Source organism: Hyperolius riggenbachi, chromosome 1 (genome assembly GCF_040937935.1).
Source record: "Hyperolius riggenbachi isolate aHypRig1 chromosome 1, aHypRig1.pri, whole genome shotgun sequence".
NCBI lineage: Eukaryota > Metazoa > Chordata > Amphibia > Anura > Hyperoliidae > Hyperolius > Hyperolius riggenbachi.
The window spans coordinates 84907112-84925489 of NC_090646.1; the positions used below are offsets into that span (position 1 = coordinate 84907112).

Genomic DNA, 18378 nt, shown 5'->3' on the forward strand with positions numbered 1-18378 from the left:
AGTAAAAGTGTTGAGTAGTTAAGACCAGGTCTGAGCTGTCGGTAACTTACAACCCGAAGTGAAAAAGACAGACGGTAGCAGACAGCCAATAGGAAGAGCCACCCCTTCCTGCTACTCACTCCATTGGTGCCAATAAACTGCCAAGTGGGACATCACATGTAACAAATTACTGATGCTGGAGAAAAGCACATTTTAAAAAAAGTTTTCTTGTATCCCTTTTGAGGAGCAAGGAAATGGCTATTATACAGAGAATCGGAGACTGGAGGAGCCAGTCTGTAGTTGAAGCTTTATAAATCAATAAAAATAATAAAGGCATGACGGAGATTTTTTTTTTTACGATGTACAGCAGCTGAAGATGAGAGCTCTGTGTGCCAACACTGTGAGCAGAAGACCCAAGGATTAAAATCACTCCCTGCTGCACTGCCCCAAATATACTGCAACCAGGGAAACCTTCTTTAAAGAGAACCCGAGGTGTGTTTAAAGAATGTTATCTGCATACAGAGGCTGGATCTGCCTATACAGCCCAGCCTCTGTTGCTATCCCAAACCCCACTAAGGTCCCCCTGCACTCTGCAATCCCTCATAAATCACAGCCGTGCTGTGAGGCTGTGTTTACATCTGTAGTGTCAGTCTCAGCTGCTCCCCCGCCTCCCGCATAGCTCCGGTCCCTGCCATCGTCCCTTCCCTCCAATCAGCAGGGAGGGAAGGGATGCAGGCGGGGACTGGAGTTCTGCAGGAGGCGGGGAGAGCAGCAGACTGACACTATAGAGATAAACACAGCCAGCTCTGACAAGCTGTTTGTCAGCAGCGTGGCTGTGATTTATGAGGGATTGCAGAGTGCAGGGGGACCTAAGGGGGGTTTGGTATAGCAACAGAGGCTGGGCTGTATAGGCAGATCCAGCCTCTGTATGCAGATAATATTCTTCAAACTCACCTCGAGTTCTCTTTAAAGGAAACCAGAGACGATCTATAATAAAAGTTTTATACATACAGTACCTGTGGCTTCCTCCAGGCCCATGCGCATGGATCGCTCCCACGCCGCCGTCCTCAGTCTTCTGTATCGCCGCTACCGGATCCCGTAACTTTGGCCAGTCTGCGCAAGAGAAGTGCGCCCTCTACCTATCTCTCTGGTAATCGCACAGGCTGTTAACAATATGTCTGCTTCTATGAAAGCAGGAAGTAGAAACACTGCAGATTTATTGCAGAATTTGTATCAGCTGTAACAAAGAAGTGTTTTTTTTTTTGTTTAAAGGTTATTATGCTGTTGCATATCTTTTAGAGCAAAGAGAACATTCTGAGTTCAGGTCTGTTTTAAAAAGAAGATATACATACCTGGGGCTTCCTCCAGTCCCCTCCGGTCTAATCGCGCCCTCGTCGTCTGCCTGGTTCGTCTGCAACTGGCCCTGGTAAGTCATCCAGTTTGCGCAGCTGCAGCCCGGCAGTGCGTACTCCCCCCGCCATGCTCCCAGTACAGTAGTTATGCACGGGGCAAAACGCTCCAGGCAAGGGTGCGCGCTCCATCCACTTATACACAGTTAGCCCCAGGCTGGAGGGGGCTGCTGGAAGCCCGAGGTACGTATATATTTTCTGTTTAACGCTCCATTTCAGGTTCCCTTTAAGCTGACAGCCTCCGTAGAAGCGCGTACCCAGCGTGAAACGGCCGTAAGGCTCCTCTGGCCCAGCACCCACCACCACTGCACGGCCTCTTGACATGGTATGTCCATTTTTTTACACACTGCAATGTTATGATGTCTTACCACCTTTGGAATAAATGAAAAGCTACAGCAAGTGCCGACTTATCTACTGTGTTCTCCAACTTCCCTTTAAGCTGAGCCTGGACCAGAATTGAGCATCGTTGGTATGCTGACTGCAAGGATCAGAGCTGGATGATCCACAAGGCTCACCAGGTGGATGCCAAGGGCTTGGTGGGTGCCCAGCGACCTTGCTGACATCTCTTCTGAGCCCCTATCCTTTACTCGTCTTATCAGAAAGACCAGGTGTCATGCATGGAAGCTGGAGCTGCTGCCTTCCTTGCCTAGGGACACATTTTACTTTAATCCATCTCTGCCTGTGGTTTTGAAATTACATCTTCAACAAGCTTCCCTACTTTTGACCACATAAAGTTTATTAGTATTCAGATGCACTCTAGTCATCCTTGAATTGATTTGTGTAAATGTATATTCTTGTAATAAAATGCTACCATGGGAATGCGAAAGCCATCATTTCCCAAAAAGTAATCTGTCCCACACAGGCATCATTGATTCTCTGACAAAGAATTAATATTTTATACTAAAATAAGTATGTTTTTTTTGTTTTTTGTTTTTTGCTTTATGCCTTCAATTTGTTATAAAACACGTCATTGCCTAGTAATTAGATTTTACTTCTTCTGAAATAAGGATATTGTCATCACATATTTGATGAATGTACTGTGCAGCATTATAAATTACTACGCTATATTTCCAAGAACATTTTTTTGTTGTTGTTGTTTTATTTCCCGACAAAAGCACCAAGCAACAAATTCTTCTTCTCTGAGGATGATGATGATGTGGATGAACAGGCAAGCTGCAGCAAACAGGCATGTTTCAACAGAGCAATCTTTGCATTTAAAATACGGTAACTTTTATGAACAAAACAAACTGGATAAAGGTATTTGATGTGCATTTTTTTTATTCACCCTTGCTTCGTCCTGTACTTCTACTGGAAGAGGGGTGAAGTTGCAAAACACACTCTCTCCTCTTGGATAGATCAAGTAGAGTGTTTGTGCCTAATGCTACGTACACACATGCGACAACGATCGTTCGTTGAGAACGACGAACGAACTTTTAATTGATGAAAGAACGACCTAAGTAAAGATAGTTTTAAAAGGTGTGTAACGATCTGATCGTTAGAACAAACGTTACATCACGTAAAGCAACTATTGCGCCTGCGCATAAAAATGAGAAGTTTCACAGAGAAATAGTGAAATGCGCATGTCAAGCCTAGTACGAACGATCGTTTCCAACGATGTACTACTTTTGCAAACGATCGTCGTTGGTTAAAATCCGCCGAGACAGAACTTTCTTTTGTAGCGATTTGGCTCGTTTCGTCATTTGCCTTAATAGTCGGTGGTTCGTTTTTTGTAACAATCGTCGTTGGTAAAGATCGGGGAACGATCGTTACAAACGACTATAGTCGCATGTGTGTACGCACCTTTACACTCATGAACAATCTAGTTAAAATTGATATACCTGTATATAACAATTATAAATTCAGATCTAAGTAAACATTAACCACATCAGGTTGTGGAGTTCCTGACTATATAGGCATTTCAGCTGTTTAGCTATTGATGCAGCAATTACTTTTTTTTTATTACTTGTGCCATTAAAGTGATGTATATTGTTTTGTTGCTGCACAATTTAGGCTTTTTTGGCTAATATATTTTTACTAAAATTGTTTGATTCTATAGACCTTTTTACAGTGGAAATATAGATGTAAAAGCAAAAAACACTCTTTTTTTTCATTTTCACCCTTCTTAATTTTCACAGGACACAGCTATAAAACACTTTTTTTCTTTGGCTTGTGTTGGTTGAAATGATAATACATATGTCTCATTTGATTACTAGTTGGGCATGTAGTGGACCATTATCGTCAGCCTGTGCTTTTGTACCAATTGGAAGCGATTACTAAGGTGCAAAGTTTGAGTACTCCAGTGTTGTACAGATGTATCGCTAGGCAACAAGACAGCAATGCATGCATCTATATAGAAATTGGACCCCAAACTGTCCATCCGCATCCGATCACTACAGGCAGCAGTCATTACAGGTCTCAACGAGTACAGGTGACACAAGGGGTAAATTGGTTAAGTCACTTTAATAAACCTTTTTTTAAAACTGTTTAATGATTGCTGCTATTTGCTAAGCAGCAATCATTCACTTTCAAATGGGTGCACGAGTGCGCACTTACACGAGCGTGCAGCGGAAGCTATTATTCTTGGACTTAATTTAACGCACCTTAAAGAGAACCCGAGGTGGGTTTGAAGAATATTATCTGCATACAGAGGCTGGATCTGCCTATACAGCCCAGCCTCTGTTGCTATCCCAAACCCCCCCTAAGGTCCCCCTGCATGCTGCAATCCCTCATAAATCACAGCCACGCTGCTGACAAACAGCTTGTCAGAGCTGGCTGTGTTTATCTCTATAGTGTCAGTCTGCTGCTCTCCCCGCCTCCTGCAGAACTCCAGTGCCCGCCTGCATCCCTTCCCTCCCTGCTGATTGGAGGGAAGGGACGGGGGCAGGGACCGGAGCTATGCAGGAGGCGGGGGAGCAGCTGAGACTGACACTACAGATGTAAACACAGCCTCACAGCACGGCTGTGATTTATGGGGGATTGCAGAGTGCAGGGGGACCTTAGGGGGGTTTGGGATAGCAACAGAGGCTGGGCTGGATAGGCAGATCCAGCCTCTGTATGCAGATAACATTCTTTAAACACACCTCGGGTTCTCTTTAAGAAGCTTAAGCGGTTAATGAAAACGTGCAGTGAATGTTCTAGCAGCATCATTTAGAAACTGCTTTAGCTGAAGGCTTATTAATCAGATGCAGCCATATTGAGGAATCAAAAATTATTATAGATGCCCCTAGGTACTGCACCTAGGTACTTCAGGCAAAAGGCTTTACAATCATTAGATACATACATGCCCAGATTTGCACAGCCTATAAGCAGCTTGTATTTTTTTTTCAAGGAGCGTGATATCATTAATCTTAAGCTCTATACACATGCTAGATTAAACTGAGTGTAGGCCAACAAGGACCGCTGAGAATCTAGCGTGCATACAGAAGCAGCGGACCCACCTCAATTGCCAGCAATCAGCCTGGCGGACCAATTTGGCTAAGCGCTGCCTGAGGGTATTGTCCGCCTTACCCCTCCTGCCATGTGACGCTTCTCATGCACTGCTCTGTCAGAATCAGAATGACTTTATTCGCCAAGTGCGACGTGCGCCGCACCCGGAATTATTTGTGGACATAAGGCAGGTTGGCATTGCAAAGAGTACAAGTAACACTACACATAGTACAATTTATACGAAACATTACAACATAGCAAAAGACACATAGAACGATTGTCACTATATTATGCAAGTCCGTCCTCTAGTGCACCCAGGTGCAGAAGGGGATAAGGAGATGGCATTGGGAGAGGATCTGAGTTTAGGAGAGTGATCGCTTGAGAGAAGAATGTGTTCCTACGCCTGGTGGTTTTGGTGTAGATGGACCTATAGCGACGTCCCGAGCGGAGGGGACTGAAGAGGACAAAATAAATAACTTATGAATAAATGATGTAAAAATAAGTTTTTTTATTAATTAACTTATATACAATAAAGTTCCTCTGGTGTTCAATGTGCAAAAAGCAGTGTGAATTGAGGAATTGGTGCTCAATGGGTATTGTGAAAGGGGAGACATTTGTGGCACTAGTCTGCTTTTTGATTAGCCAAGATTATTTTTCCCTTATCTAGAATTCTCTACTACAGCAAGATCCCTAGTATTCGGCACAGATGGGCATGGCCTGATGCCGGATGTGTGCTTGCCGATTGCTTGAGCAACTGGCTGAAAATAACACTAACCTCTCTCCCAGGCAACAGAAGAAACTTACCAATCCTCAGAGTGCCATCTTCTATACTCCATGTAACTCCCTGTGGCTTTCTGGCTTTTCTTTCATGTGACCCGATATGGGCCACATGACATGCTGGGACCCGTACATGGATGCAGGAAGGCCCCGAGAGCTGCAGGAAGTATAGAAGACGGCACCCTGAGGATCGATGTCACTTCTGCTGCAGAAAGCCCGGCAAATGATAAAAGTTCAGCCCCCGTAATCAGGGCTGTGAAGTCGGAGTCGTGGAGTCGGAGTCGGGGCAATTTTGGGTGCCTGGAGTCGGAATTGGGAAAAAATGCTCTGACTCCTAATGAATTTGTAACTGTAATTAAAATAGAAAATATGATAAAATGTTCTATTTCTCAGATAATAGTCATTACAAATAATTTGTATATATACAGTATATATACAGTAATAGCTGTGCTTAGTCCACAAAAATGAAATAAACCAATCAAAATGAGTTACTTGTGCTGCTTCAATAAAGCAGTCCCCGTATTTTTAAGGTCAGATATACATATCTGATTGTGACTGTATATATGATGTGTACACAGGAATCTCTTATATATACTAAATAACATCTATGCTGTAAGAATAAAGCCTGATGTGTAGCTGTGTCACTAATAGAGATGGTCAATGAGATGGAATTAATTCTGCATTGATGCTGATTTATGCAAATGTATGCACTCCCTTTGCTCATGAAATCAAATAATTTGATATGTTGTTAAAATTTGGTTTGGTGACTACAAATTAAAGGGTACCTGAGACGGATGAAAAGTAAAGTTTTATACATACCTGGGGCTTCCTCCAGCCCCCTTCAGGCCAATCAGTTCCTCGCTGTCCTCCACCACCTGGATCTTCTGCTATGAGTCCTGGTAATTCAGCCAGTCAGCGCAGTCCAGCCACGTGCCCCTCCCACAGCCAGGAACATTCTGCACCTGCGCAATAGTGCTGTAAAGGTGTAGTATGCTCCTGGCGGCGGAGTGTGTGCATGCGCACTACACCCGACTGGCTCAAGTACCTGGACTCCTAGCAGAAGATCCAGGTGGTGGAGGAGGGCAACGAGGGACTGATTATCCTGAAGGCGGCTGGAAGAAGCCCCAGGTATGTATAAAACTTTAATTTCATCTGTCTCAGGTTTACTTTGTTACACAGTAGTACTATACTCTACATATGCTCTCCCCACAGAGCTGCAGGGAATCCACTGAGGATGTTGTGCACAGTGAACACAGAAGTGTTGTCTGTCACCCATAAACCTTGTTCAGATTGTGCATGAAGAATGTGTAATAGAGGAAGAATCCCCTCATTCCCCTGCAGAGTACCTGCACATCACTCTTACATGCACCCACACTTACATTGCCTAGGGCCTGATAGATGTTCTTTGTTCCGGTTTGTACCTTTTGCAAGTACTCTTACCAAGGACTAGTTTTAGTCTAAAGGGAATAAATATAGTAGTCTACATATCCTTCTCACTTCAGTTGTCTTGTAAAATTCCTAAGCGTTGGCAGGTACCTATAAGCAAAAATTATGTGCCATCACTCTACAGGTAGGAAAATATGAAAACCCTTTATTTGTGAATAATATGCAATAGGATGAACTAATGTTCATCCTATTGCATATTATTCACAAATAAAGGGTTTTCATATTTTCCTACCTGTAGAGTGATGGCACATAATTTTTGCTTATAGGTATATATTGTTTTGTTGTGCCGTTATTCCTGCTATGCAGTACACAGGTCCACTACGTGGTTGAGTACGTGCAGTTACTGTTTTATCTATCAAGCGTTGGCAGGTAGAGACGAATTTCACGTTACATACTTTTAACCCTCCTGGCGGTATGAAAAATTCCGCCAGGAGGCAGTGCGGCAGTTTTTTGTTTTGTTTAATCATGTAGCGAGCCCAGGGCTCGCTACATGATAGCCGCTGCTCAGCGGCATCCCCCCGCCTGCTTCGATTCAAAGTTTACCAAACACACAATTGGAGAAACTCACTCCCAAACAGTTCTCTGCTGCTTTATAAAGCCTGCAGGCTGCTTATAAGCCAATGAGAAGTGCACACATAATACACCTAGTTGCATATAGACAATGGCTATATGACCTGCAGGGGGCACCAGCGTGCAGGATATTCCCTCTCATCTGCCCCCCTCCTAACTAAACTGCATGGGATACTACAATAATTAAAAACAATGGTGCATGAGCCAGCCTGGGGCCCCGGGAACTCTCACTGCCCAGGGCCCCAGAACCAGCATCTAACACCATATGTGAGCGCAGCCAAAACCTTGGAGCTGCCACCTCCAAGGCCTGTCTCCTACTGCTCTAAAACTTACCAAACACACAATTGGAGAAACTCACTCCCAAACAGTTCTCTACTGCTTTATAAAGCCTGCAGGCTGCTTATAAGCCAATGAGAAGTGCACACATAATACACCTAGCTTGCAGTGATAATCAAGCAGAAGCTGAGCAAGTCAGCCAATTAGTTGGAGAGGGCTTCAGTTGCATATAGACAATGGCTATATGACCAGCAGGGGGCACCAGCGTGCAGGATATTCCCTCTCATCTCCCCCCCCCCCCCCCTCCTAACTAAACTGCATGGGATACTACAATAATTAAAAACAATGGTGCATGAGCCAGCCTGGGGCCCCGGGAACTCTCACTGCCCGGGGCCCCAGAACCAGCATCTAACACCATATGTGAGCGCAGCCAAAACCTTGGAGCTGCCACCTCCAAGGCCTGTCTCCTACTGCTCTAAAACTTACCAAACACACAATTGGAGAAACTCACTCCCAAACAGTTCTCTGCTGCTTTATAAAGCCTTTAGGCTGCTTATAAGCCAATGAGAAGTGCACACATAATACACCTAGCTTGCAGTGATAATCAAGCAGAAGCAGAAGCTGACTTGCTCAGCTTCTGCTTGATTATCACTGCAAGCTAGGTGTATTATGTGGATTTCCTGGAGGGCTTCCCCCGTCGCCATGGCGATGGGGCGGGATGACGTCAGCGACGTCGTGATGTCATTGGGAGTCCCGATCCACCCCTCGGCGCTGCCTGGCACCGATTGGCCAGGCAGCGCTTGGGGTCTGGGGGGGGGGGGGGGGCGCGCACCACAACGGATAGCGGCGATCGGGCGCGGGGCAGCAGCGAGCGGTGTGCTGGCGCAGCTAGCAAAGTGCTAGCTGCATCCAGCAAAAAAAAAAAAAATTAAGAAAATCCGCCCAGCAGGGCCGGAGAAAACCTCCTGCGCGGCTTACCCCGCCAGGAAGGTTAATCAACAAAATTGTAATATGCAAATTAGAGGAGTCGGAGTCGGTGGAATCCTAAACTGAAGAGTCTGAGTCGTGCATTTTTGGACCGACTCCACAGCCCTGCCCGTCATCCCCCTCAGGCATGGCGGTTAGTTCAGACTTCCAGATGTCTGAGTTCCGGATAACTGGGACTTTTCTGTATATACAGTGTTTTTTAAAGGTATTATATAAGTAAGATGAGAAATAGGTAAGATAACTCATGAGAAAAGTTTTGTGTATTAGGCCCGGTTCATACTGGCAGAAAAAAAAATGGTCCGTTTGCATCCATTAGGATCCGTACCATTTTTTCTGGTAGTGTGAATCTAATGTTAACCTATGGATCATTGGTCTGAACGGACATCAAATTGGGTTCTGCATCAATTTTTCCAGACCGCTGAGCCCAGGGGAATGGAAGCTGAATCGCTGCGTTGGGGCCAATGAGAAAACACAACGTTTCTTCACACTAGTGAAGAAACGGACCATTTTTGCCAGAAAACTCCACTTTGGTGATAGGGGTCGGGGGGGGGGGGGGGGGGGGGGGTATGTGGGGAAACGGAACCAAAGCAGCTGAACAGCAACAGAGTGAAAACGGATCTGACCAACCAGTAATCAGCCATTTTCACTGATCCATTTACCACTTAATTGCCAGTGTTGACCAGGCCTTAGGACCTGCGGCACCTGTTCATTGCTTTGTAAAAATAATACATTTTGTTATAAGAGAACGGCCTGTTTGTCAAGATGAGCAGGTGTCCTGCCCACGGCTGTAGAAGAAACTGCTTAGGTTTTTAATCATTCTACAACCGTGCAATAAATCTATTAAAAACTGCAAACCTATCAGTGTGTATATGATGTTAATATTTGTTTTGTAGTGTTCGATTTCTACCATTCCTAAGAAACCTGCACTTGCCTTGTCACATATTTCTCCAAGAGTGTTACCTGGCAGCAAGATAACTCGAAAAGACATTGAGCCATCCAAGAACATCTTAATTCCAGAGAAGAAAGATGGACAAGCTCAGTCTGCCACAGCAGTATTCAATACTACTTCTCATAAAACCACGGGACATCTCTCCCCTAGCACAAGTATATTAAAATGCCAGCCTTCTCAAAAGCCAAAGCTGTGCTCACCAGAACATAATGTCAGGGGGGCATTTATAGAGAAAAAGGACAAGGTTTTTAAAAGAACTGAGATGAAGTTGTATGACATGGAATCTATAAGGCAAGAGCAGCAGATTACCTTGCTTACAGATGTCAGGCAAGCAAAAGCCTTTGCATTTACGATCGTGTTTCACAATGGATTGTCGCAGCTCAGTGCCTCTAAGGTCAGTGTTCTGTCCTTTCATGAACAAAATAGTGGACTCTATAGTAACCTGTGCCTGCTCTAAAGCCTATATACTGTTAATCTGTATGAACATCTTTCGAGATAGAACAAGTCAGTGTGTAATGGCCCATACTCACGGGCTGCAAAAGTTGCCTGTCGCCAGCACACGTGAGCGTGTGCGCGACAGGCCGGCGACAGCTTGTCGTCAAGTCCCTCCGCATACACCCGGCGGAAGGGACCTGGCAACTAATGCGCCGGAAGCTGTCGCTGTTGTTCCTCCCCCCGCCGGAAGTTGATGGTATTCCCTGGGTGTTGCTGTCGCTAGTCCGCATACTCACGCGGACTAGCGACAGTTGCAGCGGAGATGCGGCGGCAACTGTCGCCGGGCGATTGACCGCGCCAATCGCCTGGCGACAGCAGCGACGAGCAACGGTTCGGGGTGCGCGCCCGTGCAATGGCTCATACTCACGGGCGACCTGTCGCCGCAACACGCGCGCGCCGCGTGTTGCGGCGACATTTGTAGCCCGTGAGTATGGGCCATAAGAATATTATTAGTGTAAATATTGGCCTGGCAACTGTCTAAGTTTAAAAGGAACCCGAGGTGAGAGACATACAGTGTGGAGGCTGCCATCATGGTTGCTGCTAAGGTTTTTGTGGCCCCAAGCGGCACATAACTTGTGCTTCCACCCCCCCCCCCCCAAAAACATGGGCATTGCTGTGCCACTATGTTGTCGGAGCCTGTTGCATGACGCTGTCGTGCATGATGCTATTGCTCCAGCCCAGTATAGGTAGCCGTTTGTCTGTCCCACCCCCCACAGCCCAGTGTAGCTAGTCCAATGCCCCTCCCCAGTGTAGGTAGTCTAATGTCCCTCCCACCCCATTCCCCTTCAGCCCAGTGTCGGTAGTCCGATGTCCCTCTCACCCCCCAGCCCAGTGTAACTAGTCAGAGGGGGCGAGAGTTCTGGCTACTGGCCACACTAATTACCAAGGGGAAGAAGATGCTGTCCACACTGATTACTGAGAGAAAGGGTATGAAAAGTATAGATTTTGGCTGCACTGATTACCAATGAGGTAGGGGGATAGGTACTTGTCCCACTGGTTAACAACTAAAGGGGGGTCAGACACTGGCTGCACTGCTTACTAAGGGGGGGTTGGGCAGACACTGGCCACATTTATTAACAGGGAGGGGAAGGAAGAATAATTGCTGCATTTGGAGAATGGTTAGTTAATGGCTGCACTTGAGGACCGTAGGAGTGCACGTGGGCATGGGGGGAGGGGAAGAGGGAGTTAATGGCTGCAATATTGTATGCAATGCAGCCATTAATCCCTCCTGGTCACCAAGTGCAGCCATCAACTTCTTCTGATCCCTAAGTTCAGCTATTAACGTTCCTGGGCCAACTTGTATTTGAGTCATTCAAATATTCCGGCTTAAAGCAACATGCGCACCATATCTATAAAAATGTTAAATGGGCTAAATTAATAGCTCCACCCCCCCCACCCCCCCCCCCCCACACACACACACAAAGCCACCATCTGTTATGAACCTTCCTTAGGGGAAGGTTAATTTTAAATATTTGTATAGGTATGGTGCTTGGGTCGCTTTAAAGGATATCCATGGTGATATGTGACACGATGAGATAGACATGTGTATGTACAGTGCCTAGCACACAAATAATTGTGCTGTGTTCCTTTTTTTTTCTCTGCCTAAAAGAGTTAAACATCAGGTATGTAAGTGGCAGTCTGAGTGAGGACTGGGTCAGACTACAGTGTGACTCTCACTGATAAGAAATTACAACTATAAAAAACTTTCCTAGCAGAAAATGGCTTCTGAGAGCAGGAAAGAGATTAAAAGGGTCAATAGTTCATAGATTTTAGCTATTGCATACTTCAATGAATGTGTCATTGAGCAAAAACAGTAAAAAAGTAAAAACTTAAAAAGTAGATTTAAATATAAAATAAAACTGTGGAATATCTTAAAAATTCATTTTTAAGAGATGGGAGATAGATACAATTGGTTATTTCATTAGTTTATTTTCACCTCAGGTGTCCTTTAAGTGCGTCAAATATTGGAGTCCACTTATATATGAGGTCAATGTAACATGGAGATAAATTAAGTGCACACCAATGCTTGCCTGTTAGCCAAACAATACAGAGTTGTGGTGCAACATCCAGATCTGGAGAAAACAGCTATACTTGCAATGCAGAGAGAAATGGTATCCGGGAGCAAAACACTTTACAAGCCAAGAAAAACTTCAATATTTTAATAACTCTTAAAGGGAAGGTTCAGGGACTATGAAAAAGAAAATCCACATCCACTTACCTGGGGCTTCCTCCAGCCCGTGGCAGGCAGGAGGTGCCCTCGGCGCCGCTCCGCAGGCTCCCGGTGGTCTCCGGTGGCGTGCCCGACCTGGCCAGGCTGGCGGCCAGGTCGGGCTTCTTCTGCGCTCCAATCTATGTCTCACTGGTGCGAGCTGACGTCATTGGACGTACTCCGGGCTGTACTGCGCAGGCTCAGTAGTTCTGAGCATGTGCAGTACAGCCCGGAGTACGTCCGATGACGTCATCGCGCCCGCGTGAAACGCAGATTGGAGCGCAGAAGAAGCCCGACCTGGCTGCCGGCCTGGCCAGGTCGGGCGCGCCAACGGAGACCACCGGGAGCCTGCGGAGCGGCGCAGAGGGCACCTCCTGCCTGCCATGGGCTGGAGGAAGCCCCAGGTAAGTGGATGTGGATTTTTAGTTTTTTTTTATAGTCCCTGAACCTTCCCTTTAAGGCAAACACTCAGCAGATAGAAGTACAAATACTTATCGGCACATGATAGAAAAAAAGAGATGCAGAGGATGGATAGTTGAAGGGTCAACTTAAAAGTTGAGAAAATACAGTATCATATCTTTTTATAATGTTTTCCATCCCTTTGTTGTAGTAGCGTTATACCTCTCACCTATCGGTTAAAAGAATTGAAAGGGATGGAAGGGACTGCATGTTACTATACTGAACAAACCGTTACCAGCATTCTGCAGTCACATGACAAGCGGTGCAGGGAGAGAATAATTTAACCTGACAGATGCAAGTTAAATTACACAGAGAGAATACTTTGGCCCATATGCAACTCCCTTTTTTACCCACATTTTCTCCCTTTTTCATCTTCTGTTTAAAACAACTTTTTAGCATTCTGCAACTGAAAAAGTACTGCAGAGTATGTGAGTATTTTCTTGCTTGCTGAGGGCTTAAAAGACATTTTATTGATAAGGGGCCATATGCAATTCACCTTTTCACCTGCGTTTTCTCCTAGGAGATAATTTTTCATCTTATATTTCAAATAACTTTTTAGCATATTACAATGGAAAAAGTACCAACAAGTGAAAAAGTACTATCAAAATTATTTTAAGTTTTTCTTTTTGCTTGCTGGTGGTTTGAAAGCATTTTATTTACAAGTTGTGAAAATATCACCTAGGAGAAAACTCAGGTGAAAAAGTGAATTACATAAAGCCCTTTGTGTTGCAGATAAAAGCAAACAGCTGTTAATTTCTGTATGACCCTTCAGATATACTCCAGTCAATGCAAATTTTAATTTAAATGATGCAATCTAGACAACACTAATCATTACTACTCTTAAAGCGGAACTGTAGATAGAAAATAAACACATTGTTTCACTTACCTGGGGCTTCCCCAAGCCCCCAGCAGCCATCCTGTCCCGCGCCGGTCCTGCCCGAGCCTCCGTTCTCCCGCCGCCGCTCTGTCCCGTACCTCGACTTGTAAGTCGATGCCAGCGCAGCCCTGCCAAGCATATCCTTTCTTTGCGTTCCCCTCTGCAATAGCGAGGAATGTGAAGAAAGGATACGCGTGGCCAGAGCCGTGCAGGCGCAGTGGCCCGGCGGCGAAACCGAAAGTAGCTGGCGGTGGGAGAACGGAGGCTCGTCGAGAAGCGGCGTGTGACAAGATGGCTGCTGGGGGCCCAGGCCCCAGGTAAGTGAAACAATGTGTTTATTTTCTCTCTACAGTTCCGCTTTAAATTATGAATGACATTACACTACAAAGAAAAACTAATACAGAGATTATGACTTTGAAGATAAAAACTGTAACTCTTCCCTTTCTGATGTTTGTAAATCTGAGGCTGTGTTCTGTGCTTTTCACAGTCTTTTTTTGTCACAATTTTGGTACGTAATATCAAAACTTGTAGCCCCCTTCAGCTTCTGGTAACACAAGTACTTCTGTGCCCCGCCCTGAGTCTTTAGTTCTTGTTCTGAGCATCATAATAGTGCTATTATTTATCCTCTCCTGCAGCCCTGAATGACCAGAATGTTTTGCTTTGACCTAACATCAGCAGCTGAATTTTCAAGAAACATGCTGAGCGAAAGTGGCTAATTTTGTATATTGTGCACTGCATTTTACAATCAGTTCTAGACTATTTTAGATGTTTCCTTTTATATATTTCATTTATGCTATTAAGCATATTTAGGACCCATACACACTACTGTGTTTTACATACAGTTATAGAAAACCGTTGCCTCCATCAACACACACACACACACACACACACACACACACACACACACACACACACACACACACACACACACACACACACACACACACACACACACACACACACACACACACACACACACACACTGCTTACACACACTCACACACACACACACACACACACACACACACACCTACACACACTCACACACACACACACACACACACACACACTCACACACCTACACACACTCACACACACTCACACACACACACACACACACACACACACACTCACACACCTACACACACACACTCACACACCTACACACACTCACACACACACACACACACACACTCACACACCTACACACACACTCACACACACTCACACACCTACACACACTCACACACACACACACACACACACACACAACACATTTCAGCTGTATTCACTCAATGCAATGTATAATGCTGGGAATACACGATGAGTTTTTGCAGCAGATTTACTGTCTGATAGATTTTTCAATCATTTTTCTGATCGATTTCCATTCACTTCTATGAGAAAATTATCGAAATCAGATCAGACCTGTCGGAAATTATCTATCGAGCCATCTATCTGCAAAAAAAACAGAGCCATATGCAATTCACTTTTTCACCTGAGTTTTCACCTAGGTGAAACTTGTCAATAAAATGCGTTTTCAACCACCAGCAAGCAAACAAATGCGCAAAATAATTTTGACAGTAGTTTTTCACCTACTTTTTGGTACTTTTACTATTGCAAAATGCTAAAAAGTTATGTTAAATCGAAGATGAAAAATTATCATCTGGGAGAAAACTCAGGAGAAAAGAGAATTGCATAAGGCCTATGGAGTATTCCCAGCATTATGCTGGGAATACACGGCTTGTTTTTTAGGTGATTAGATGGTTCGATAGATAATTTCGGACATGTCCAATCTCCCTTTTGATCCTTTCGCCGCTCGATTTGTGATAGAAGTGAATGGAAAAAGATAAGAAAACGAGTGGTAGATAAGAGAATCGACTGCAGAATCGAGTGGCAAAAGTGATCGAGAGGAGAATCGAGCACCAAAAACGAACCGAGTATTCCCAGCGTTAGAGCCAAGTGCAAGAAACAGAATAGCTGAGATAGATAAAGGACCTTGAATCTCACTGATGGTTTATACACAGACGACTAATTACAAGCAAACAGGTGTAAACAATTACCCTTAATAACCAACGTAACCATTTCGGGACCGGCCGCCTAACCCCCCTTAAGGTCCAGGCATTTTGCAGCGGGAGGGGGGTGCACGAGTTTGGGGGGGTCAGGCGGCCGGATCCCCTCTGTGGCTGGCTGGGCAGTATCCCCCCATGGTGGCAGGTGTCCCCCCTTTCACCAGCAGCCATCATTCACCTTCCAGGCTCCAGCGATGAGCCGCAGTAACCCCCTCTTCTCCGGCCGACATCTCTGCTCCTAATGCCGCTCAGTTCCGGGTCGCGGCTTGATGACGTCATCAAGCCGGGACCCAGAACTGAGCGGCATTAGGAGCAGAGATGCCGGTCAGAGCAGAGGGGGGCGCCGATCGTCGCTGGAACGGCAGGGAGATGAGTGGATCCTCTTCTTTCCCCCATTGCTGCTGCTGTCAAAGTGATCACTACGATCCGCCAGCGATTGTAGTGATCAGCATCCATATGCGTTGGCTGCTGATCACTGAGGGGAGATGTCAGCTGTCATATGACAGCTTAATCTCCCCTCTCCGGTGCGCACGATCGCGTTGGGATGGTTCGTTAGCGCGGATGTTGAATCAACGTCCAAGCAGGGCGGCACCACCACCTTCTGGACGTAGATTCAACCTACGTCTGTCCCCAAAAGGTTATCCTGGGTGTGTCAATCTGTGTGTATATTAGCAGGCCAAAACGTCAAGGGTATTTAAACCTTTTATTAAGGCAATTAAGGTGCTTCCACTTATCATTATGATGTTAAAAAAGCAAACACAATTTTGTGATAAGTGGCTTCACCCAACCACACACTATGAATAAAAGTCATGTTTCTTTTTTTTAAAGTCAATATTTCACAAATGGTTCCAGGGTATGTAATCTGTGACCACAGTGGTGGAAAGCCTGTAAATGGTCCAGAGGCTTCTGGGATCCTTCTAGAGCCCACCGTTCCAACACAGAGGCCCCTATTCAATTCAGTTTTTCTCCTAAGTTTTCTCCTTGGTGATATTTTCACACCTCATCAATAAAATGCATTTAGCCACCCACAAGCGAGAAAATACTTAAAATAATTTTTACAATACCTTTTCACCTACATTTTGGTACTTTTTCATATACAGTGCTGAAAAGGTATTTTAAACAGAAGATGAACAATTATCTCTTAGGAGAAAACCTAGGAGAAAAAGTGAATTGAATAAGGGCCAGAGTCCCTCTTCAGTTCTGATTTTCTGCACAGGCTTCTGGCTGTGGATGAGTGTATCCAGACTGAGCATGTGCAAGTAAGGTCTACATAGGCTCAGTAGAATTGAGCTGCTTTTGCACAGCTTTTTCCTCCAAAACACGAGTGCTAGGCTTACACGAACCTTACTTGCACATGCCCAGTCTGGATGTGCTCGTCAAGTGTGCTACCAGAAGGAACCTATTCGACAAGTTTTTGTCAAATAGGTTTAGAGGAGTCTTATGCTGGAACGGTGGGCTGTAGTAGGATTTGAGAAGTCTCTGGAACATCAGAGGCTTCTCATTACTAAGGTAAGTATCTAACTCTTTCTTTTCTTTACTTCAGGTTTCCTTTAAGTCTGTTCTCTGACTGGGCTACACAAGGTACTGCTACTTTGTAGCAGATAGCAGCAGGGTTTAATCAAAGGCTTGGTGGTATTTTGCCCCTTGCATGTTTCCTTCTATCTTGACAAGTACTCTATCCCCTGCTGCAGAGAAACTCCCCCACACCAAAATTACCATCTCCAGGCTTTGCTGTATATAAGCTGATCTGCCCATAACATATTTTTCCATTAAGACTCAGAATGTTCAACGTGCTCATTTAGTACAGACTCCACCCAAAAGACTTCTAGAGGCAACTGAGTGCTTGGGTGGAGATGCTTATGAAACCATTAAATGTTTAATTTGATTCTTTATCATAATACATATAATTTGTTTAATTCAAGTTTTTAGTACTGTATGTTGTTTATGTCAAATAAAAAAAAATCTAATTTCAACAGTACCTGGAGTGAAAACCAACATAATAAGATAAAATGTGTATGCACAGTCCAAACCCTAAATAATGCTGCCCTGTGTTGCTTTTTCAATTGTATTCTCACTGGAAGGGTTAAACATCCAGGGCTGTAAATGGCAGTTTCTCTGCAGTCAGACCTGTTTAACTTTCAATGATATTTAATTAGGGATCATAAAGTTTGACTGAGATAATCAGGAGAACAGGGAACAGACAAAAAGTTCAGTACTTCATAATTTGCCTGTGTGAGATCTGAGAAACCGTAATTATTCACCTGAGGCAGTCAAAGCATTAAACTGGAATATTTTATTATTATTTTTTAGTATTTATATATAGCGCTGACATCTTCCGCGCTTTACAGAGTGTATATTGTCTTGTCACTGAACTGTCCCTCAAAGGAGCTCACAGTCTAATCCCTACCATAGTCTTATGTCTTTGTATGTATCATGTAGTGTATGTATCG

At 44.7% G+C, this 18378-nt stretch overlaps 1 protein-coding gene across 1 annotated transcript in view; it reads left to right on the forward strand.

Moving 5' to 3' along the window:
* Nucleotides 1-18378, forward strand: part of POLN (DNA polymerase nu) — a 149343-nt gene that overhangs the window by 29398 nt on the left and 101567 nt on the right. Inside the window, exons 5-6 of the mRNA XM_068276030.1 lie at nucleotides 2504-2574; nucleotides 9764-10213. Coding sequence (XP_068132131.1) covers nucleotides 2504-2574; nucleotides 9764-10213 — 521 coding nt within the window. The remainder of the gene's footprint in view (nucleotides 1-2503; nucleotides 2575-9763; nucleotides 10214-18378) is intronic.